The sequence below is a fragment of the Narcine bancroftii genome, chromosome 12 (genome assembly GCF_036971445.1).
Source record: "Narcine bancroftii isolate sNarBan1 chromosome 12, sNarBan1.hap1, whole genome shotgun sequence".
Classification (NCBI taxonomy): domain Eukaryota; kingdom Metazoa; phylum Chordata; class Chondrichthyes; order Torpediniformes; family Narcinidae; genus Narcine; species Narcine bancroftii.
The window spans coordinates 6,079,243-6,103,725 of record NC_091480.1 but is presented as its reverse complement, the minus strand read 5'-3'; the positions used below and the strand labels follow the sequence as shown (position 1 = coordinate 6,103,725).

The 24,483-nt window shown below is 46.8% G+C and overlaps 1 protein-coding gene across 11 annotated transcripts in view; it reads right to left on the bottom strand.

Moving 5' to 3' along the window:
- The window catches only part of eef2k (eukaryotic elongation factor 2 kinase), a 64,741-nt gene that overhangs the window by 2,233 nt on the left and 38,025 nt on the right, over positions 1-24,483 (bottom strand). For 9 of the 11 annotated variants that reach the window (XM_069905631.1, XM_069905634.1, XM_069905630.1 and 6 more), the window contains 13 exons: positions 21,136-21,173; positions 18,461-18,632; positions 14,005-14,154; positions 13,266-13,398; positions 12,450-12,577; positions 10,889-11,099; positions 9,985-10,043; positions 8,136-8,210; positions 6,776-6,829; positions 5,461-5,664; positions 4,883-5,071; positions 3,986-4,110; positions 1,859-2,037 (listed from right to left, as the gene is read on the bottom strand). In XM_069905631.1, coding sequence (XP_069761732.1) covers positions 1,859-2,037; positions 3,986-4,110; positions 4,883-5,071; positions 5,461-5,664; positions 6,776-6,829; positions 8,136-8,210; positions 9,985-10,043; positions 10,889-11,099; positions 12,450-12,577; positions 13,266-13,398; positions 14,005-14,154; positions 18,461-18,632; positions 21,136-21,173 — 1,717 coding nt within the window. Of the gene's footprint in view, positions 1-1,858; positions 2,038-3,985; positions 4,111-4,882; positions 5,072-5,460; positions 5,665-6,775; positions 6,830-8,135; positions 8,211-9,984; positions 10,044-10,888; positions 11,100-12,449; positions 12,578-13,265; positions 13,399-14,004; positions 14,155-18,460; positions 18,633-21,135; positions 21,174-24,483 lie in introns of those variants that run through there. The other 2 variants (XM_069905633.1, XM_069905636.1) reach the window with 2 other exon arrangements.

Here is a 24,483-nt window from a genome sequence, read left to right as displayed (position 1 = left end):
ACAAGCTGCCAGATGAAGTGGTGAATCCAGGGTCAAATTTAACATTTAAAAAGAATATGGACAAGTTCATGGATGGGAGAGGCATGGAAGGATATGGACTGAGTTCAGGTCAGTGGGATTGGGCAGAATAATTGTTTAGCACAGGCTAGAAGGGACTGTTTCTGTGCTGTAATGTTCGATGGTTCTAACCTTCGTATGTTTTGAATGGTGGAAGAAAACCGGAGCATTTCAATAGTGGACCCGAAGCGATTTATGGTTTGGGTTAAGGTGGTGAAGCTTGAGAGGGTGCAGGTACGATTCACGAGGACATTCATTTAATTCTAATACGACATGGAAATAGGCCTTCCGGCCCACAATGAACCCACAAACCCTGTATGTTTTTGGAGGGAGGGAGGAAACTGGAGCATCCAGAGGAAACCCACGCAGACACAGGGAGTGGTTAGTCCGAGATTCGGGCACCTGCCTCCATTTTGCTCATCCCTTGATGAAGGGCTCAGGCCAAAATGTTGGTGTTGCATCTTCGCTAGATAAAGTACACTGACCTACTGAGTTTCTCCAGCTGCCTGTCACTGGGACTGGAGGGATCAAGTTATGAAGGAGACACTGGATAAGTTGGGACCTATTCCGGGGGTGAAGAAGGCTAGGAATTGACCTTAGAGGGGAATATAAAATCCTGAGGGAATAGATGAAGAGAATGGTCATAGTCTTTGTTTCCAGGGCAGGGAGTCTAAAACTAGAGGGCACAGATTTCAGTGAGGTGGGGGGGAAAGAATTAAAGGGGACCTTGCAGAGGGTGGTGGGTGTGTGGAATGAGTTGCCAGAGCTGGGTACAATGACAACATTTAAAAGACATTGAGGTGGGCACAATGATAGCAAAGGGTTAGAAGGAGATGGGCTGAATGCAGTCACATGGAACTAACTTAATGGACAGTTTGGTCACTGTTGGGGGGTGGGAGTTGGACCATTGCAGCGATGTTTTACAAGGACGTTGGTAGGACTCAGGGGCCTGAGCTACAAGGAGAGGGGGAGCTGGCTGGGAGTCTATTCCTTGGAGGGTAGGAGAATAAAAGGTGATGGGGGAAGCAATGCCCCAGTGATATGGGGGGGTGCGCAACACCCTGGTGATGGGAGGTGGGGGCAATGCCTCGGTGATGGGGGAATGAGGGGGAAAACACCCTGGTGATGGGGAGGGTATAAAACCCTCAGCGATGGGGGATGAGGGGGGAAACACCCTGATGATGGGGGGTGGGGCGTAGCTGTTAGCGCATTGCTGTTACAGCGCCAACAACCGGGACCGGGGTTTGAATCAGGTGCTGTCTGTAAGGAGTAGGTACCCTCTTCCCATGTACACATGGGGGTTGTATGTTGATTTGGGTATAACTGGGCGGCATGGGATTAAACGGCCAGAGTCGGCTTCTACCGTGATGTAGATAAAATGTAAAGCAGAGTGGGGTGTGGCATTGACCACCACTTCCTTCACGAACACCCCCCCGCCCCCCACAATAGTCAGGTTCTCAAACCTGTCCATACTGGTGGCGCCAATGCTACATCTGTGGAATTCCCTGCGCCGGGAAGCGAAGGAGGCTGCCTCACTGAATACGTGGAAAGCATAGCAGAGTAGAAAAATGACAGGGGGTGGGGAAAAGCCTGGTGTAGCAGAGTGAAGGGAGGGACAGGCGATGTTCCTGTCTGCCCACACTACTGACACATTTCTGCACAAGTCAATTGTGAGTAAGTATCTGTTTGTACATTAATGACACTGGAACTGTTGCTGTGTTTTATGTATCTGCATGCTGCAAGAACATCCCTGCATTTGTCCACTGTACTCACGTGTACGACAGTGTGCTATTTGGGTTACCTGCTGTCTGGGGGTCTGCCTCCACACCAAAGCCTCCAGTCAGGTGGATCTCGGCCTCTCGGACGAGGAGGTGGTACCTAGGCTCGTCACCTGTGCCATCATACTCTCCCCCTTCATCGTAGTCCGTCATGTTGAGGGCAGCACTGTACCAGCGAAGAGCCTCCTTCCAGTCTCGTGTCCTGCAACCAGGAAAAACCGTGAGCTCACCGAGATCCCAGGACAGCGCGGGCGCAGTGCACTGTGGCCTCCAACTCTCTCGCAGCACAGAGGAGCCACCCAGCCTGGTCCTGCTCTGGGACAGGGTCACCAGCCTCCCAAAACAATCCCCTGGGATTCCACTCCTTCCGCTTAACCCTAAGCTTCCACTGCAGTTCATTACACACATCTGCTACCCTCTCTGCTCCTGGAGAAGGGCGCAGTGAACATTGACCAGAAACAGGAAGGGGGAGGGATGGAACGTCTGGCTCCTCAAGCCTACTCTGCTGTACAGATGTCAGAGCATATTTCCCTCCTGCATTTTGGCAGAGAGCCTTAAGAAAGGTGTGTATGCACACACACGTATGCAAGTGCTCACAATCTCACACACACACACAACACATGCGTTCGCGTATACCCTTGCCAAAGGAATGGGACTCCTCCCTCTGATTCTGAGTCACAGTTCACACTTCACGTTCCCACCCTTCACACTAATCCATAAGGAAGATGCTGGTTTCCACCCACTTCTGTATTTTCCTACAGGATTCACCGCCACAACATTCCCTCTGGAAGATAGTCTGCATCAGTGTGGTCAATGAAGGGCAATTTACCAAGTGCCTGGCTAATCCAACTACTTTTCCCTTGAAGGAGTACACACAAACTGGCCCATGTGGATCCCACAATGTCATGTGAAGCAGGCTGATGTGGGAAAAGCCCACTGGATGAGAGGGACCTCGTTAAATACTAATCCACAAGGAGGATGAATCGTGAACAAAGGCAAGTGCTTGGTCCGTCAGGCAGCACCTACAGAGGGAGAGAGAGCGCGAGAGAGAGAGAGGGGGGAGAGAGAGAGAGAGAGAGAGAGAGAGAGAGAGAGAGAGAGAGAGAGAGAGAGAGAGAGAGAGAGCGCGAGTCCTCATGATCCCTCATCAGCGCATTGCTCTAATGAACAGTGACTGCGTTTCTCCCCGGAGGCTGCCCGAGCTGCTGAGACTTTCATTCTGAATTTCAGGTTTTTTAATGTTCGTGTTGAGGCCACAATCTTTGGGGTGGCAGAATTAGCATAGCGGTTAGCACAACACTGTTACAGCGCCAGCGATCAGGGTTTGAGTCCTATGCTGTCTGCAAGAAGTTTGTCTGCTCTCCCCGTGGGTTTCCTCTGGGTGATCCAGTTCCCTCCCACCCTCCAAATAATACTGGGGGTTGTCGATTAATCGCGAGGCAAGGGTTTGTGGGCTGGAATGGTCTCCTACTGTGCTGAATAATAAAAAAATTAAACAGCTTTGCAGTAAGAAAGATATTAACGGAGTATTTGTGGGTGTGGAAAAATAGCAAAAGTAATTCAGAGTATGAACTTGAAGAGATCCAAGGCAGCCATTCTCAACCTTGTTTTGGCTATGGCCCCCTTTGGACTCTGCTCAGAGTTCATGCGCCACCTTCCCTGGGAAGCCGTCACGTTTAGTTAGTTTCTTCCACATTTCTCTCCTACCGACTACATAAAAAAACCATTTCATGATTTCAGTCCGTGCTCCCCCCATCTCCCACCAAATGACTCTGGGGGTGGACGACCCGTTGAGAATGGCTGTTCTACGCAGGAAAGTAAGTAGAGGTGAAGTATTTGACTTAGAGCTGGTCTTGCCTCTACTTTCTAACAGACTTTATTGAAATACCTTTTATGAATATGGTTCAACATCTTTGCAATGGGTCTCCCTCAACCAGCTACAGCTGTAAATATTTATCCATCATTTTACAATTTTTCTCTCGTGTGGTCATCGGATTTTTATTGCTTGTTAGTGTCTTTGGCTATTTATGAATCTGCAACAGGTAAGGATTTCAGCGCCTCTGATCATTCTACCTCTGTGTATGATGATGAGTTTACATCATCACCTCCAACCTCTGGCAGAGGGTGGGTGGGTGAGGGTTGCTACATACCTGTCGGGGCTGAGATTGACCCCAGTGTCGAAGGCTCGAGCTGCACGGATCATGGATGGGCGGTCCCCAGCCTCGGCCCCCATCAACAGGTAGTCATAGCCACTCTTCCGATACTGCTCAGTGTCCTGGCCAGAGTTACAGACACGTTATCGGCAAGGCTCACCTAGTTACAAAGGCACCAGGCAGAAACAGGCCCTCTAGCCCACCCAGTCACAGCATTCACACACGCACTGATCCTATGTTGATGGCCGACAGATCCCAACACTCACACCAGGGGCAGATTTAACTGACCAATTTGTACATCTATACTGGAGCATCTGGGAGAAACACACACAGTCACTGAGAAAATATGCCAACTCCACAGTGACAGCATTCTAGGTAAGGACTGAACCTGAGCCCACGTGAAAACTCCAACTGTTGAACAAATGCTGCCCCAAAGAAACGAGAACGGGAATGGAATTTGTGGTTTTTCTCAGCTAGCATGGAACTCGATGGGCCAAATGGCCTCAATCAATGTTATTTTAAAAAGTACAAGACATTAATGAGACCGAACTTGGAGTGCTATGGATTACCCAGGAAGTGATTAAGCTGGAGAGAGTGTAGAAAAGATCAGCGGGGAGGTTGCAGGATAGGAAGATGATCTACAAGGAGAGACCGGGACAGTTTATCTTGGAGCATAGAAGGCTGAGGTGATGAATGGAGCAAGGAAGTGGTGGAGGCTGGTACATTTACAAGATGTTTACACAGGTACACGGATAGGGAACGATGAGAGGGATGTGGATCCAATGCAGGCAGATGGGACTAGCTCAGGTTATCATGGGTGATATGGACCGAAGGGACTGGTTCTGTGACAGCCCTGCAAATCCGTAGGTTGTGTGAGGGGCCGGGTAGACTTACCTCGACGGTGACGTCAGTCAGGATGTGATGGGGCAACTGCAGGTAGATGAGGCTCAGGGCGACGATCGCTTCCAGTTCCCCACAGAGTGCAGCATGTTCGAGGTGGAAGAGCGCAGACTCGCGATCCCACTCCTCCAGCTTATCGCAGAAGCGGCTGGCCTCATGATACCGAACCATGGCCAGATGCACCTGCAAGGACAACAAGAGTTACCTGGAAATGACAGGGACCATGGGCAGGTGAATCTGCATGTAGAACGAACCTGGGACCAATGGGGATTGTGGCCAGGTGAACCTACACGTGCAACATACCTGGGATTGACAGGGACTCTGGCCAGGTGAATCTACATGTGCAACGTACCTGGGATAGACGGGGACTCTGGCCAGGTGAATCTACACGTGCAGCAACCCTGGGATTGACGGGGACTCTGGTTAGGTGAAACTACACGTGCAACGTACCTGGGATCGACGGGGATAGTGGCCAGGTAAAACGTACATGGGATTGATGGGGGGTGGGGGGGGGGTTCAGGGAATCCCCAGTGACTGGAGTATGGGGGGAGCTCTACTCCATCAGACCCTACCTTGCCCAGTATAGACTTTCCAATCTTCTTTTCCTGCTTGATGGCGTTAAGGCGCTCCACCTCTACAGCCACACATGAAGGCCAGTGCGAGTGGGCCCTGGATGTATGGTAATGATTCCACTTGTCCTCATTATTATGATCCTTCACAACAAACAGGTTATACAGTACATCAAGGTGTTGGCCTTTGAGCAGGCAAGTCCACCCCTGACAACAGACGCAAGGCAAAGCATTTCTCTGACACATGTGACAAATTCACTGCTCGCTTTAACAAGTACATTCTGTGCACTAAAGATTATTATCAAAAACCCCTTCTGCACACATAAACGCAGCAGTTTGTGGTTTGCGTTGCAACTGTTCAAGCATTTACAAGCCAAGCTCACCCACCTCAAGCCAGATTCAACAACCAGGTAGATCAAAGGGGATAACTACTCCAATTACTTTCTCTCCTCCCCAACCGCACCAGGGCACCAGCCCCATTGACACCAGCACCCACAAGGACCCGGATGGCGAATGACGGAAGGTTCCTTGAGGAAGGATAAACACCAGGAAGGACCGAGACTGTTGCTTCCCACTCCAGCCTCAGCTCAGGCAGGCAGCAACTCCACAGCTGGGCAGAGAGTGCAGCTGGTCCCGTCTTTTTTAGGGCTTAGAGGAATGAAGGATGTCTTTACTGAAGCATGCCACTCTTAGTGGGCACGAGAGGTTGAGATGTGTATGTATGTGTCAAAGATCAGGAGGGGGTCTTTTAAAAATTGAGGTGCGAGGTAATCTCTTCTTCCAGAGGGTGGTGAGTCGCTGGCATTCCCTACCCTGAGGGACTACAGAGGATGGGTCACTTAGAGAGAAGGTAGTTTGGAAGATTGGAGAATTGAGAGGGTAATGGAGAACAGAAGAGGGGTTGAGGCGAGGCCAGGTCAACTGATCATGCTGAATGGCTATAAGGCAGGCTCAAAGGGCTGAGTGGCCTCGCCTGCTCCTAGTTCAGACAGGGTTCAACCTGGAGTGCGATGCAGTGTAAACAGGGCAAGCTTCTGTCACGTTCTCAACACCATGCATCCCCCACAGAAGGAACAGACGTAATGCACGGCTCAGGGTTCTCATGCGAGATCACCAGCTGGGTCCTGTTACTGCGTTGGAGAAGAGCTAAGGGCTGGCACAGACTGGGCCTTGTATTTCCCTGATCAAAGAACAATCAGAGGAAACAAAGTTAAAAATAAAACAAGCCTAGTTGACGATCAGGAAGAAATTGTGGGCAGTGAAACAATCCCAATGAGGCTAGAGCAGACCTGGCCGACCACTGCTGCATTCTACGTACCCTACGGATACTGTCTTCATCGGATTCACAGTATCTTCGCATGTTCAGGATTGCCTGAGTAGAAGACAAGACAAAATGTCACAGACAGCGATGATGGAGGATGCTGAGACAAGTCTCAAGTGAAACTAAACCTCAAGCAGATGCTGAAATCTCCATTCAGAGAACATGGGTGACAGTTTATTCACTTTATTTTTTCAATGATGGAAACGTGGGCAAGTACAACTCCTTCCCATGCGTGACCTCCGCCCCGAGAAACCACAGGATTATCCCTTGTCTTGCGACATTTAGAGTTCCTGCAGATCAGGACACGTCTGGACCATTCCTCTCGTCCCACACGGCGCCATTGACTTGAAGTTCTGTCTCCCAGACCCTCGATAACCCCATCTGATCAAAGGTGCTGCAATCTTTATCCGAGGCCCAAGTTCCACAGGGGAGAGCTACAGATTTCCACCACGTGCTGTCACCTGTGATTATACGTCTGCTGCGGCTGTGTGGCAGAGTTACCACAGGTAAATGCAGGACAGAGGCTGGCTCATGCTGGTATCTCCTCCTGACACACTCCAGCAGCAACCTGGTGGTCTGAGAGTTGGTCGTTCAAAGTGAAAAGTTTAAAGTTCAAATTTATTGTACTCTGACAACAAATTTGAACATTGACTTTGAACAACCAACTCTGGGACCAAAAAGATCCATCTACACTTTTTAACGTCACTCATCTTCACCAATAACTGCCACTGTGAATATTTATCTATTTATACACATTATCTTGTTTCCTGTCTCATGACATGTTTTTTTTAAATTGGACATACAACTTGGTAACGGACCCTTTTGGCCCACGAACCTGTGCTGCTCGATTAACCTACAGCCTCCCTCTCCCCTGTACATTTTAGAGGGTGGGAGGAAATGGGAGCACCCGGAAAAAACCCATGCAGACATGGGGAGAATGTACAAACTCCTTACAGATAGGTTGGATTCGAGCCCCGGTCGCTGGTGCTGTAACAGTGTTTGCATTAACCGCTTCGCTGACTGTGCTGTCGATTGTTGTCAATTTTGTGGTCATTTAATTTATTCTCTTGTGGTTGCAGCCAATAAGAATTTCCATACACTGTTCATTGTACTTATGTGTATGACAATAAACTCTCCTTCCTGCTCTATTCCTTTCCCTCATATGTTTTCCCCGTTCCTATCCCTTCTGTGCACCACTGTTCCATATTCTTGCCCCTTGCTGCACCTTGAGGTCTCTTCCGGACATCTCAATTGACACCCTGGTTCTGGATTCCCCCACAAGTGCAGACACCTCTTTTCTCTCTACCCTGACAAACCCTGGGGTTATCTGCTGTTACAAGGGAGGGTTGCTTATTACCCGGTCTCCAAGATCCCCATCCAATTCACTCCTCCGCTCACTGGGGCAGCCGCTGTCCCCACCCGATTCAGATATCTGGCAGAAGAAAGAATTATCTTATAAAGCAGGCTCAGTAACCGCGCTGCCCATGCTAGGACGTGCTAAATGAAAATTTTAAATTAAAACTGCAGATGCTGAAAATCAGCAATAAAAACAGAAAATGCTGGAAATACCCAGCAGATCAGGCAGCAGAGGTGGAAATGGAGAGAGTTAACGTTTAGGGTCCAAGACCCATTGTCCGATCTCAGAGAGATAAAAATAACAGTGCAGCTGGGTTGGATAGAACAAGACAATAGCTGTGATAGGGAGGGACCACAACAAATTGGTTAATGGGTCAGTGAAAGAGTGATTATACATCCCTGTTGCTTTGGGACAACCCAAAGAGGAAAAACGAGAGGAATCTTATTTTCTTTACTGAAAAACCAAAGGTCAGCAGGTCAGGCAGGACAAAGGGGGGGGGTGCTGTCTGCTACAGTTAATTACACATGTAACAAGAAGACATTGGATTTTTCATGAATCACATTTTGTTTTACAAAGTGAAAGTTATCAAAAGGTCTCGTTAGAACTAATCATTTGAAATCGGGAATATTAAGTCTTGTTGGATTATTTTCTTTATTTATGCCTTGGTCTTGGAAATCACTGGCCCACCCCAAATGCCCTCATCAGTGGGCCCCCTGGGCCATTAAAGAGGCAGTCACGTTGTGTGGTTCGTTCAGAGGCCTGGATGAATGACACAGCAGTGTTCTTATACTGCCCTTGCTTGTTCATAACTGATTTTATTTTATTCGTAACTCCAAATTGTAATGGCTATATGAATGTTAGAACTAACCTGCTGGACTGCTTGCAGAAGGACACACCTTACTGTTTTAGGCTTAATATGACAAGCAAATTTCAAATGAACACAAAGAGTCCAACCCATTGGTGGACCTGGAGCCTCACAGAGGGAAGACCACATCTCCTATCCTTGGTGCTGCTCTGATTTAACGTTGCTACCTCACAGTTCAGGAGACCCGGGTTCAATCCCGACTTCAGGGCTATCCGTGTGAAAGGTGCAGGATCTCCCTTTGAGGGCTTCCTTGGATTTTCTGGCTCCCTCCCCCATCCAAAAGGATGTGTGGCTTGGTGGGTGAATTGGTTTGAGTAAATGACCCTTCAGGGCAGGTAGGCAGCAGAGGAACATCTGGAAGATGTGTGTGAGGGAACAAGGTGCAGTCTGCAGGGAAGCAAGGAGAGGGGGAGCAGCAGGGACATTACAGTAGGGTTGCTGCAGGAGGGATGACATGGATGCAACCAGGACAAATCCCCAAGGACATTATAGAGGCAGATCAGTGCCACAATAATCCAGTAGCTTTTTTGCCCTATATTTTTATTCCAGGTTTACTTTGTTCACAGCCATTGAGGTTCAAATTCAAGTTTATCATCTGATTGTACAACCCATCGAAACAGCGTTCTCTGGTCCTCAGTCTAAAAAAAAGACATGCAAACACACACCCAGTCGTAGACCCGCGCCCAGATGTACAATACATATGCAGCATGTCTCTACATAAATAAAAATCAATAAATATTGTTTAATAAAAAGTAGTGTCTTGGAGTGTTTGTATGAGCAGTTCGATCAGTTTATACTTGGGGCATCAGCTGTTAACTTCAGATAACTGGGATATAAACTGTTAAACTGCCATTACTCATGAAAGCAAGGCAGAAGGCAGAAAGCGTGTGTTGTATTAATACCCCCGTGGGTAACAGACCACTAATTGTCCCACAAGCCACGTTTACCACAAATCTGAACTCATTAGAAATAAACAGTTCTTACCCGTCTCTCACCCAGTGAGCCATTGTGTTCATTAAACATTTCGTTAAACACTGTCCAACCTAATAGAAATGACATAGAAAATGCTGAAGATTATGAATGTATGCCTACTGCAGGAAGCAGGTGGGTGAAAAGGACCCCCCCAGCATCAGGAGGGGAATCTGCAGCACTGAGGTGGGATCAGACACAATTACTGTGTGTGAGACACTTAAATAGGTAACAGCCACAGGAAAAGGATCTCACCAAATCTGTAATCTCAATCTAAATCTAATATTGGCTTAACGCAGGAAGACAGCCTGTGATCTATGGGTGGTGTAGAACACAGTACAGACCCTTTGGTCCATAATGATTTGCTGACTAGGGTAGCACTGCTGTCAATACCACAGCTCCAGGGACCAGGGTTCAATCCTGACTTCCAGTGCTGCCTGTGAGGAGTTTTCCTGCTCTGTAATGGTGCGGGTTTCCTCCACTCCCCAAAGACACCCTGACAAGTTCACTGGCCACTGTAAATTTGCCCAAGTGCAGAGAGAATAACGAGGGAGAGGATATAAAATTTTAGGGATGGGGTGGATTTTGGGGGCTGATTGAGATAGGGTGATGAGGGCATGTATTAAGGATGAAAGGTGAAATGTTTAACTTCACACAGACAATGGTGGGAGTATGGAACAACCTGTATTCTGGAGAATTTGGAGATATTGACAGGCGAGTGAAGCCTAGTGGCCTCTTTCCAAGGCAAGAGAAAAGTGAGACATCGTCATATCCAAGGAGAGTGGAAAGGTGGTGGCCATTCAGCCCTTTGAACATATTTTAGTTAATTACACCAGGGCCAATCTGTATCCCAACTTCAATTATCCTCTTTACCCCAATGACAAACCGGAGAATGAGCACAGGGAAGAATGAGGATTACCCATCGGAGATCGGCCCAGCATCTCTTCTTTCGGACTCCACCAGGAGGATGGCGAGCAGGGGAGGGAGTCCACCGGGCTGTCACTCACGTTCCCATCGGCGGAGTTCTCTGAGAGGCGTCTGAGCAGGGGAGGTCTGGAGCCAGACAGAGTCCTCACCCTGGTGCTGCCGCACACTTCCTCAGTGCCCCGCAACACAGTTTTTGCTGTTTTCTAATGCGAGCACATGCAGGGCGGGGGTGGAAAATACAAAGCCAACATCAGGCAGATGATGTCATGGAGAGTCTACAAGTGTACCCCACTGCTCCTCATCAAGTGTCTATCTGCTCCCCTTACCCTCCCTCCCTTATATAGTCCCACCCTTTTCTCCTCCCTCTCTCAGCGACTGTCTCCATCTCCTCCTCCCCCTGCCTGTCTACTTCTCCTGCCTCTGGCTCCCAACACCCCTCCTAGTTCCACCTGTCCTTCATCCATCATTATTCCTCACCTTTCACCTCCTGGCCCCTCCCCACCTCCCTTTTCCCTTCTCCATCCCAACTCCCCATCCTCATCTCCCTCCATAGATCCTGCCTGCACCTTCAACGCACCTCAGGTAACATTCCCAGTTTTTTTGGATGCATTAGCTAGGATACTATGATTAATCCCAGTATCCAGGGCCAAAGGGGACTCTTTTCTCTGGCTACCCCTGGTGAAAACCCACACATCTTTGGGTGCACGACAGTTTGAAGTGGATATTGGTGTCAGAGCCACTTGCACAGACACCACAGGACAGCTCCCTCCATGACTTCCTCATCCACTCATCTCTTCCCACTAATCGCCCCCACTCCAAGACACCCTTCCCTTGTGGCTGCCTGAATTGCCACACTTGTGCTCACACCTCCTCCTTCACTACTATTCAGAGCCCTAAACACTTCACTTGTGTATGTGCGGGAGCAATCTGCATCTGGTGCTCCCTTTGTGGCCTTCTCTACATCAGGACTGGGAGGTCACTTTACTGAGCATCTTCGCTCTGTCCACATCAGTGACAGGGATCTCCCAGTGGCCAACCACTTCAATCCTGCACCCCATTCCCACGCTCACATGTCTGTCCATGGCCTTGTGTACTATCCCACCAAGACCACTTGTAAGTTGAAGGAACACTTTATTTTTCATCTGGGCACTCTCCAACTGGATGTCATTAACATTGATCTCCTATTACTGCTAACCTACTCTCCATTCTTCCTCTCTTCCCTATCCCTGTCTTTCCTCCCGCTCTCTTCTCCCTCCCCTCTCTATTCACAAAGCATCCCTCCTCCCCCCATTTGCTGCTGTGCCCTCCCTCCCTTATCCACCCATTATCTCTTGCCTTTGGGACCGTGCTCCTCCCCCTACCCCTCCCCCCCCCATATCATTTTGTTCAGGCACCTGCTGACAATTTTCCATACCTTGATGAAGGGCTCAAGCCCGAAACTTTGGTTATGTATCTTTGCTACATAAAGTTTACTGTTTGACTGCTAAGTTCCTCCAGTGTTGTGTTTTTATAAGAACACTCTGTGCACTACTGGGGTCAGGCAAGGCACTGACCTGCAAATTCTGTGCATGTTCCAGTGCTGCCATCTCCCTCTGGGACAGATCGAACGGAGTAAGACCCATTTTCTTACAAATGCGGTTGCAGGCGTGAGAGTGAAAAAAGAGAGCCATGCCTCGCACCCCTGTGAAGAAAGTGCAGAGTTAGTGCAAGGATCACCATCAGACCACAGGCTCAGTTCCCAACAGTAGTCAAGCCTGCAGTCACCAGGGGCAGTGGTGGGGCAGTCCCTGAACCTGGGGAACTCATCATCCCCATCAGAAACGAGTGCCAGGAGCAGGTGGATGATGTTTGAAACAACTGTCTACTTAACATTACTAGTAGCAATTTCTTCCGCCAACCTCCCATTAATGGGCTTTGCTGCAGGTAACGGCCCCAGTTTCTCTGATCACTCCATAGAACAAGTCCTAACTCTTGGGAACCATTCCAACAAATTTCCTTTAAATTTTTAATTTGGACACAGCACGGTTACAGGCCCTTTTGGCCCACAAGCCCATGCCACCCAATTACACACAAATGACTTTGTTTTTAACGAAACCGGTACCCCCGGGGAAAACCCATGCAGACATGGGGAGAACATACAAACTCCTTACAGGCAGCATGGGATTCGAGCCCTGGTCCCAGTTGCTGGGGCTGTAATAGCGTTGCACTAACCACTACACTAACTGTGCCGCCCCCATCCTTGCTGAGTCCACCTCCAGGCGGACTATATTCCAGTCCAGGTCCAGCACGGTGGCGTTAAAACGCAAACTTGTTTTTAAATCACCTAATGTTTGAATAAAAACGTTTAATGTTGGTATAAATTACATTACCCAGGTTGCCATCACCAAAGTCTGTGCCACTAGAGGTGTGGATCTGAGGGTCGGTGTATAGGTCTCCCACTCCCTGGATGTCAACCACGAGCAGTTGGTGGGCAGAACGCTCAAAGGTGAAGTGACTAAATGCCTGAAGGTACATAGCAAGGACGGAGAGGAAGAGACAAAGAGAGAGAGAGAGGTTAATAGGTTTGATTTCAGTTCATGATTCAAATATGGTCAAATGTAACAGTTCCATCTGGCTATCGATATCACAGGGTAAATATACCACAGTAAACAGCATGATGCAAACACAGTGCACGTTAACATTCTAAAACACACAGTGAAACTGGACTGGAGCAAACCAGGAGCTGGAGAATCCTATAGTATGTCACTAAATGAACAGCCAGGCAGGTGAAGGAGTATTTCATTATAATGCTCAAAGCTCAATGTTATTCTGAGGAAATCAAATCACTTCTTAAACTGTAGTCCACTACCCGAAACAGTCCCCCTGGCACCCAGCGGCACACCAGGGCTGCAGGGTATACCAGCCGCAAAATCAGAGCAAATCCTTCCCTTCCACACGGGGATGTACATCATAAACTGCTCCCAGTTTGGATAACAGCAAATTCCAGTGTTACACAAGAACAGAGCTGAAAGTAGCTAAATAATAACCCTACACTTGACAAATGTCCCCTAATTGCTCTCTGATTAGTAACTGGCGGAGAGCCAGCGACAGGGGTACCAAGGAGCTCACCTGTGGAGTGAGGCGGAAGTTTTCGTCCCTGACGAAGCCAGAGTTGGAGTTGTATTTGATATATTTCCCCTCAATGTAGTGTTCCAGGTGGTACAGAGGCTTTGCAGGCTTGTTCTTCATCTCCAAAATACACATCTGCATGATGTCAACCTAACATCAAGGACAGAATATCCTGGCTGAACAAATTCAGGAACAATTACTCTTCCATTTCCAACAGTTTGAATGATGGACCCATTCCTGCTGGGCTGACTGTATCAATGTGTCAGAGAAGCAGGGCACAGAAACAGGCCCTTCAGCCCATCACCTTCATGCTGTTTATCACACCACTCCCCTGCCCCAGCTCTTCCTCCGATGTGACTTACACGCTTGTCCAGGCAACGGGGTAGTACTTGCCTCTGTTGTCTGTTCAGACAGTTACAGAGCAGTATCTGTGCTGAGACACAGAAATAGATCAGATAGCAGAGGACAGCAAATCACAAACATGGGAGGAACTCGGCCGGTCTCGCGGTGTCTGAAGGAGGTAAAGATATGTAACTGACATTTCAGGCCTGAGCCCTTCTTAAACGTATCAGTAAAAAGCAGGCAAGCGCCTGAATTAAAAGGCTGGGAAGAAGAATGGGCAGGAATACAAACCAACAGCGGTTCTCAACCTTTCCCCATCCCACTCACACACACCTTAAATAATCCCTTACTAATCACAGAGCACCTACAACATAGGATGCCTTAGGTGTCTGTGGTTAGTAAGGGGATTACTTAAAGTGGCATGTGAGTGGAAAAAAAGGTTAAGAACCACTGGGATAGGAGGACAGGAGAGGATTTACTGGGGAAGGGGGTAAAAACACAAAATCCTGGAGACTCAGCAGGTCAAACAGCGTCCTGTACATAGCAAAGGCAGAGATACATATGTGATGATATATTGCGGTATATCACTCAGTCAACAGGTGGCCTAGAGATATGGCACCCGGCCTAATGACATCTGACCACCAGAGGGCCCATGGTATAAAGCCGAGGTCACTGTCCGTGTGCTCAGTCTTTCTCCCCTGGATCACACTGTGAGTATATCTAGCAGCCATCTAGATATTTATGTGAGTGGAATAAAGCGGTGTTGCCCCAAACAGTACTGTGCCTGTGTTTTCCTTTGGTGCAGCCTGCCACAACGTTTCGGGATTGAGCCCTTCATTAAAGTATGAGAAAATGCCAGTGAATGTCAGAATAAAAGAGTGGGAGAGGAAAGGTGGGGGGGGGGGGGGGGTGGCAGGGCAGGGGGGTGATAGGTAGATAAGGGAGGGAGGGTTCAGCAGCACCGAGGGGGAGGGAGGGAGGAAAAGCAGAGGTATGGAGGAGAAAGAACTGGAAAGGCAGGAAATGGGAGAGGGGGAAGAAACGGCAGTAGGTTTAATGCCTTTGCTACATAAAAGAAACGGTTTCACCTGCTGAATCTCTCCACTTGTGTTTTTATTCCAGCCATGGTGTCTGCAGAATTCTGGGTTTTATCTCTGACTGAGGGGAGGGGGGCTATTTTGGGCTCTGAGGAAGCAAGAAAAAAGGGAAGAGAGAAAGAAAGAGCTAGAGGAAAGGAAACAGGGAAAGATAGGGGGGTGGGGGGGGGAGTGGTTGGAGGGCTAATGGAAACCAGAGAAATTGATGTTAATGCTGTCCAGTTGGAGAATGTCCAGTCAGAACGAGGTGTTATTCCACCAACAATTCAGGTGCTTGTCTGCTTGGGGAAGGGCTCAGGTCTAAAACGTTGGTTATATATCTTTACTTCCGATGGATGCTACGAGACCAGCTGAGTCCTCCAGCATCTCTGTGTTTTTACTACTGCCACAGGGCAGTGAACTGAGATTCACCGGCAATGGGTTGTACTGATGGCTGGCTCCTCCCTGAGGCTCTGCCCCCATAACCCAGGTTTCCCGCCTAAACCCAGAGCCCTACTGAAGACCACTGTAGACCCTACCCTTTGTTATAAGCTAATAAAAGCGTGTGCTCTCCGTCCAGTTGTGAGTTTTTATTCACATCACAAATTTATTAGCTTATAATGAGGGGCAGGATCTTGCAATGGTCTTCAGTAGGGCTCAGGGTTTAGGCAGGAAACCTGGGTTATATATAAATAGATGGGGGTGGAGTCTGGGGGAGGAGCCAGCCATCAGCACAAGCCATCATCACCAGTGAATCTCAGTTCACTGCACACAGCATCTGCACACTTTTGTGTTTCACTTTTCCACATCAACCCAGCCAGTCCAGTCCCAGATAGACCTGAACATGGACCCCTCTAATTTCCTTTGATAGTCCATACTGTCTGTTGGCATTTTAAAGTGGCTTTGAACCACAACTTTCGTGTTCAGAAATCCCACTTCAGAACACTGTCAGGGAGCTCTACATCCTCTACCTGTCTATACCCCAAGGTAGTACCATCTGCCAGTATTTGGCCCATACCCCTTTAAACAAGCCTTGCCCATGTACCTGTCCTAATATCTTTTTTTTAAATGACCCCACCTCTATCACTTCCCGTAGTAGCTTATTCCATGTATCCATCACCTTCTGGGGGAAAAGTTGCCCCTTGGGCCTCCTGTGATCTCCAGCTAATGCAGCAGGAACCTTGGCAGACTACGCAGCAATATATTTACTAGACTGCTCGAGAAAGAACTCTTCTCACCACACCAGGTGATGAGAACTTAACTTGAACTTAAACTTGCCAAATATAACCCAAAGTTGTACTCCAATCACTGAACCGCCCTCTGCTCTGTCTGCTGCAAGAGCAAGGACCTCCCAGAGGCCAACCATTTTAATTCTACATCTCTTTCCCACCCCAACACATCTGTCCATGGCCTCATGTCCTGCCAAACTGAGGCCACTCGCAAATTGGAGGAACAACACCCTGTCGGTCCTGGGCCCTCTCCAACCAGATGGCATTTTCATCAACTTCTTCAATTTTTGTTAACCCTCCTTTCCTTATTTCTCGGTTTCCTCCCCATCAGCTCCCCACCCCCTCCCCTATCAGAGAGCTACCCTCCACCCTCTCAGCATTTTTCTTTTCTACCTTCCCACAAGTATCCAGCTATTATCTGTGCTGCGTGTCCAGCTGAATTTCTCCAGCAGGATTTGCTTTGCATTTTCCACAAATTTAGGGGAACATGAGGGGGGATTTCTTCACACGGAGAGTGGTGGGAGCGTGGAACGAGCTGCCAGCTGAGGTGGTGAATGCAGGCTCAATTTTGACATTTAAGAAAAATTTGAACAGGTAGCTGGATGGAAGGGGTATGGAGGGCTATAGACTGGGAAGGTCAGTGCGACCCAGCAGAATCATAGTTCAGTACAGACTTGAAGGGCCTGTTTTCTATGTGGTAGCAATCTTTGGTTCTATCTTCTCACTGCTCCCTTCGGCCAGAAGGTACAGGAGCCTGACATCCAGCATGTCCAGGTTTAAGAACAGTTGTTTCTCCTCCCCCTCCCACCCCCAACAGCTATCAGGCTCTTGAACCACCCTGTACTACTCCAACAGACCACCAAAGATGTGTCCACATGACTGAAATGGCGTGTTTTACTTGCACTAACTGCAACTGTGAATATTTATCTATCTTTCTTTTTTCTGCCTTGGAAAATGGTAGCAATTTAATTTATACCCTTGCAGTTGGTGAATTTAATATGAAACAGGAAGTCTGCAGATGTTTCTTCATCAAAATTGAATGAGCAAGTTAGTGGAGACAGGGTATAAAAGATTTTGAAATCAGACTGATCACTCCCCTGTGCCCGGCACTGTGACCTGCAGTCCCACTGATCACTCCCCTGTGCCCGGCTCTGTGACCTGCAGTCCCACTGATCACTCCCCTGTGCCCGGCACTGTGACCTGCAGTCCCACTGATCACTCCCCTGTGCCCAGCTCTGTGACCTGCAGTCCCACTGATCACTCACCTGTGCCCGGCTCTGTGACCTGCAGTCCCACTATCACTCCCCTGTGCCCGGCACTGTGACCTGCAGTCCCACTGATCACTCCCCTGTGCCCGGCTCTGTGACCTGCAGTCCCACTGATCACTCCCCTGTGCCCGGCACTGTGACCTGCAGTCCCACTGATCACTCCCCTGTGCCCGGCTCTGTGACCTGCAGTCCCACTGATCACTCCCCTGTGCCCGGCTCTGTGACCTGCAGTCCCACTGATCACTCACCTGTGCCCGGCTCTGTGACCTGCAGTCCCACTGATCACTCACCTGTGCCCGGCACTGTGACCTGCAGTCCCACTATCACTCCCCTGTGCCCGGCTCTGTGACCTGCAGTCCCACTATCACTCCCCTGTGCCCGGCTCTGTGACCTGCAGTCCCACTGATCACTCCCCTGTGCCTGGCTCTGTGACCTGCAGTCCCACTGATCACTCTCCTGTGCCCGGCACTGTAACCTGAAGTCCCACTGATCACTCCCCATGTGCCCGGTTTTGTGACCTGCAGTCCCACTGATCACCCACTTGTTTTGGAGGCTTGTGTCTGTTGTACTCCTCTCCCCACAGCTTTGCCTCCATTTGGAGCCGCACATCCTCGAAGTACACATCTCGATCCACCGAGTCTATGTACCGCTTCGCCACGTAATTGGAGGCAGATTTCCACTGCTGGTGACGTGTGAAGTTTGAAAGTTTTTTCCTGTCGAGTTGAATAAAAATTAACATCAGGTGGTGCCGATCAGAAACCTAAAAAAACTCTTCACATCCCACTGCAAAAATCGATCCAGGCACCCAACTCCCAAACAGAATACAAATGTCCACCAATCACCCCACAGGAGCCATCTCTCGCCTCTCTGTAGTTATGTTCTTTCCCTCCCCGCCCAAAAATAAAACACCTTCCTAATTAGGGTGCTTAGTTAGTGTAGCGGTTAGTACAACGCTGTTACAGCACCAGCGACCTGGGTTTGAATTTGGCACTGTCTGTGAAAAGTTTGTACATTCTGTCCTTACCTTTTTAAAGATTTAAATTTGAAAAAAATTGAGTCTACCCATGCAGACGTAAAATCCCTTTCCAGTAACGAGTCCGAGTAGCCATGAACCATGAAGAGGCCTCACACACAATGTGTCAATGAGGCCTTCAGAGGCACAGATTGGAGCAGAAACTCCATGTCCTGATGCCATGGCAAAGGACCATTACCAGTACAACGTTCAAGTGTCACACGTGACCAAAGCCATCAAGCGGACCCTTCCATTTCCATTCCATCTTGCGTAAACCCAGCCACAAAGCAAAATGAGTGTGCGCCACAGACTAGTGTTTAAAAACATGGGTTAAATAAATAAGTTCTCACTCCATTTCTTATGGGACACTCGCAGAAAGGGTAATAAAGATAAAACCCCTCCACAGAGAATTCTAGAGTTTACAGGTGCATCTGCACATTGTGTAACATAAACTCTCATATCACATAGATTACAGCTGTTTTAATAATAATAATGACCTGGCTCCAGCTGGAAATACACTGCCAACAAAAGCATCAGCTCAGATGTCATCCTGAATGTCTGCAGAGTTTCTGAACATCAGAAACTCATATCATTGACTCTAGTGAACAAGATCCCACACATATTTTCAACTAAAATAGATTTGAAATCACTGTCACTTAAAATAAATGATGTTAAAAATAGAAATGAAGTAGGGGTTGCGAAATGGGGCAGAGGGAGGCTGATGGAGAAACCTTTTGGCTCAGCAGCTTCCCCAGAGATGGTGTGCCACATCAGTTCTGTAAAACGTGCAGAGAGACTACAGCCGTCACGTTCACAATTCATCTCAGTTACTGTGTTCCAAATTCTCAGTCACTGGAAGTCACAAATCAGAGGTCTGGGACCTCGCGTAGCAAACACGCTGGGGAAATGAGCTCGATCATGAAGCCCCCCACCCCAACAACCCAGGGCAATTGTCTACCGCCCATGACTCTATCTCCCTGGAGTTTCCCAGGACTGTATTGTTTAGTGGCGAGCAGATGATCGAAACAAAACCTCTGGGGAAAATTTAAATTGGATTGTTTTGATAAAACATGACACAGCAAACCAGCCTGGATTGAATCCCATTATGGGGAGAGAGTAGATTCACCCCACTCCACTTCTACATCCTACACAATTATTAGAACTCAACTGGGGCATTTTTAGTTCCCTCTCCCATCACATTCTTTGCCATAAATCCTCCAGAGGAAGCAATGTGAGTTATGGTGGGGCATATAAAATACAAAGAAAGATTGAGTAGACTGGGTCTTTATTCATTGGAGCATAGAAGGTTGAGGGGGGGATTTGATAGAGGTATTTAAAATTATGAGGGGGAGAGACAGAGGAGATGTGAATAGGCCCTTCCCCTTGAGGGTAGGAGGGATTGGAATCAGGAGTCATAAGTTAAGGGTTACGGGGCAAAATTTTAGAAGTAACATGAGAGGAAGAGAGTAGTGACTGAGTGGAATTACCTTCTGGAAGAACTGGTTGCAGCAGGGTCAATTCTGTCATTTAAGAGAAGGTTGGATGTGAGGGGATTAGAGGGTTATAGGCAGGGAGCAGGTAGGTGGGACTAGTGGAGTTCACTTAAATCGGTGCAGACTAGAGGGGCCGAGATGGCCTGTTCTCGTACTGTTATGGTTATATGGTTATATACAGCAGCCATTCTCAACAGGAGCCACAGCACATGTAAGAAAAAGCCTCGTTTTCTTTTCACCTCATGCAACATAAATTAAAACATATGTTTTTTATGTAGTCATGAATGGGAAAAAAACCAAAACTCGACTACTTCACAGGGAAGGGGGCCCATAAACTTTGGGCAGAGTCTGGGGGGGTGGGGGGTGTTATAGCTCAAAAGATTGAGATTGGTTGGTCTGCAGGCTCACATTTCCACCCAGGCCTTTCCTCTTTCGGTTCTTAAATCAACCACAATAACAAAGGAAATGGTTAGCCTATAGACTGCACTGTTAGTGCGACGCTGTTATAGCGCCAGCAACATGGATTCTGTCTGTAAGGAGTTTGTACGTTCTCCCCGTGTCTGCATGGGTTTCCTCCCATCTTTCAAAACGTACCAGGGTTGTAAGTTAATTGGGGTGAAATTGGGTGGCATGGATTTAAACGGCCAAAATTGGCTGCTACGGTACTGGAAATAAAATTTAATATATTTTAATTAAAAAAAGTAAACTCACGTTCTGTAGCATTCCCGCATCGCTCCACGGCCAAAGGGCTGAAAGGAAAAAAGCAAGCTCTCAATTTACACAGACTTTAAAGAGAACATCACAGCTCAGGACAGGCTCTTGAGCCCATCACTCCTGGGAGCAGCCCATGAGCCTTCAATTTGCATCTGAAAGGTAGGTCCAGAATTACAAATGGCCCCATACCCAGTCTGGGTCTGCACCTGGTTCCTCATGAGCTCAGTGAGGTGGGCACCATGGAGCAATGCAGACCCCAGCCATTTCCATACTTCAGACCCCTTTCCAGTTGGCTGTCAGTTCCAACAGTGGGCAAGGGGACCTTGGGTCAGTCCGGCACCGAACAGCAGACACACTTGTTAAAACAAGACTAACTTAGTTTGTTTGAGAAGCTAGAACAGATCCCAAGTTGGGAGCACTGAACATTGACTATCATGAGTATGGACAGTGGAACTGTTCCACAATGACTGTCCAATTTCGGCAAGGATCCCAGCAAGCGGGCAGATGCATCCCACATTATGAGTCACACTTAGCTCTGAACTCTGCTGGAAAGCACAGCAGCTCAAAACCTGGAAAGGGGGAGGGGGAATTCGGGGAAATCCAGCTCAGCGCCCCTCAACTGAAGATACCAGAGCCTTGTCCCTCCACTCCATGCTGATCCACCTGGAGAATGACGCCTGGCTGCTGGTCAACTTCAGCTCGGCATTTAATACGATAATTCCCCAGAGAAGCTGTCCTCGGTGGGATTCAACACCCCTCTGCAACTGGATTCTGGACTTCCTTTTTTATTTTTTAAATTTTTCATGGTGAATCATGTCAACCAAAATATGTACAAACGTTTCTCATTAAATTTATAGTGACCTTTTCTCCCTTTTTTTTCCCCTTTCCCTCCCTCCCCTCTACCCATACCACCCCAAAACCCTTTGGTATTCAACATATACAATACATTAAAACCACAAAAGAGTATCTTCACACAAAGGAAAATAAACAAGAAAAATGCGTCATCTATTTATTACACACTGAATCTAGTCATTTTATCTCCTCAACATTTTCATTTCAGGGGATGGAGGTCCTAGGCATCCTCTCTCTGATATGTTCCATGTATGGTTCCCAAATTTGTTCAAATATTGTGACTGTATATTTTTAATATTATGTTATTTTTTCCAATGGAATACATTTGTTCATTTCCATGTAACATTGCTGTATTCTCAGGCTCTCTTCTGATTTCCAAGTTGATATTATACATTTTTTTGCTACTGTTAAGGCTATCATAATAAATCTTTTCAGTGCTTCATCCAGTTTGAGGCCTCATTCTTTATTTCTTGTATTACTTAGAAGATCGATCTCTGGATTTTTTGATATGTTGCTTTTTGTGATTTTATTTAATACCTGATTTAGATCTTCCCAAAACTTTTCCACTTTCTCACATGCCCAAATTGCATGTACTGCTGTTCCCGTTTCCTTCTTACAGTAAAAACATCTATCTGATACTGTTGGGTCCCATTTATTTAACCTTTGGGGCGTGATATATAGCCTGTGTAACCAATTATATTGCATCATGCATAACCTCATGTTTATTGTATTTCTCATAGTTCTAGAGCATAGCTTTTCCCATTTTTCATTTTTATGTTTAGATCTTGTTCCCACTTTTGTTTGGGTTTACAGCTTATTTCATCGTTCTCTTTCTCTTGCAGTTTGATCTACATGTTTGTTATAAATCTTTTAATTATCATTGTGTCTGTAATCACATATTCAAAGCTGCTTCCTTCTGGTAATCTCAGCTTGCTTCCCAATTTGTCCTTTAAGTAGGTTTTCAGTTGGTGGTATGCAAACATTGTCCCGTGAGTTATTCCATATTTGTACTTCATTTGTTCAAAAGATAAATTATTTCCCAAAAAACAATTTTCCATTCTTTTAATCCCTTTTCTCTCCCATTCTCCAAAGGAAAGGTTATCTATTGTGAAAGGGATTAGTTGATTTTGCGTAAATAATAATTTTGGTAGTTGGTAATTTGTTTTTTTCCTTTCTACGTGAATCTTCTTCCAAATGTTGAGTGGATGGTGCAGTACTGCTGAACTTCTATATTCCACCAGTTTTTCATCCCACTTATAAAGTATATGTTCTGGTACCTTCTCCCCTATCCTGGTCCAATCTGGATTTTCCCTTCTTTGTGCTGCTCTATAATAATTCTTAAAGTTTGGTAGCTGCAAACCGCCTTGTTTGTACCATTCTGTTAATTTATCTAGCGCTATCCTCTGTTTCCCCCCTTTCCATATGAATTTCCTTATTATTTTCTTTAGCTCATTGAAGAATTTCTCTGTTAAGGGAATTGGTAACGATTGAAATAGGTATTGTATCCTTGGGAAGCTATTCATTTTAATGCAATTTACCCTTCCTATCAGTGTTAGTGGTAAATCTTTAATGTTCTAAGTCATCTTGTAATTTCCTCATTAACGGCTGATAATTTAGTTTGTATAGATGGCATAGGTTATTATCTACTCTAATACCTAGGTATTGGATTGCTTGTGTTTGCCATTTAAATGGTGATTCTTTTTTAAACTTTGTGAAATCCACATTATTCTTTGACATCGCGTCACTTTTGTTTGTGTTGATCTTGCACCCCGATATTTCTCCATAATCCTTCAATTTCTTATGTAATTTTTTTTATTGATAATTCTGGTTCTGTTAAGTATACTATGATGTCATCTGCAAATAGACTGATTTTATATTCCTTCTCTTTTATTTTTATCCCTTTTATTTTATTTTCTGTTCTCATCGGTAAAGCGAACAGTGAGGGAGATGTGGACATCCCTGCCTAGTTGACCTGCTTAGTTTAAGTTGATTCGATATATATCCATTTACTGTCACCTTCGCCATTGGAGCCTTATATAATGCTTTAATCCAATTAATATTTCTCTGGTAGGTTGAACTTCTGTAATACTTTGAGTAAATAATTCCATTCTACCCTGTCAAAGGCTTTCTCTGCGTCTAAAGCAACAGCCACTGTTGGCATCTTATTTCCTTGTACTGCATGGATGAAGTTAATAAACTTACAAACATTGTCCATTGTTCGTCTTTTCTTAATAAATCCAGTTTGATCTAGTTTTACTAATTTTGCTACACAGTTGGCCAATCTGTTTGCTAATAGTTTTGCTATTATCTTATATGAATTAAGTAGAGATATTGGTCTATACAATGCTGGTGTTAGTGGATCTTTCTCCATCTTTGGTATTACTGTAATTATTGCTGTTTTATATGAATCTGGCAAGTTTTGTGTTTCTTCTATCTGGTTCATTACTTCCAGGAGAGGAGGAATTAGTAACTCTTTAAATGTTTTATAGAATT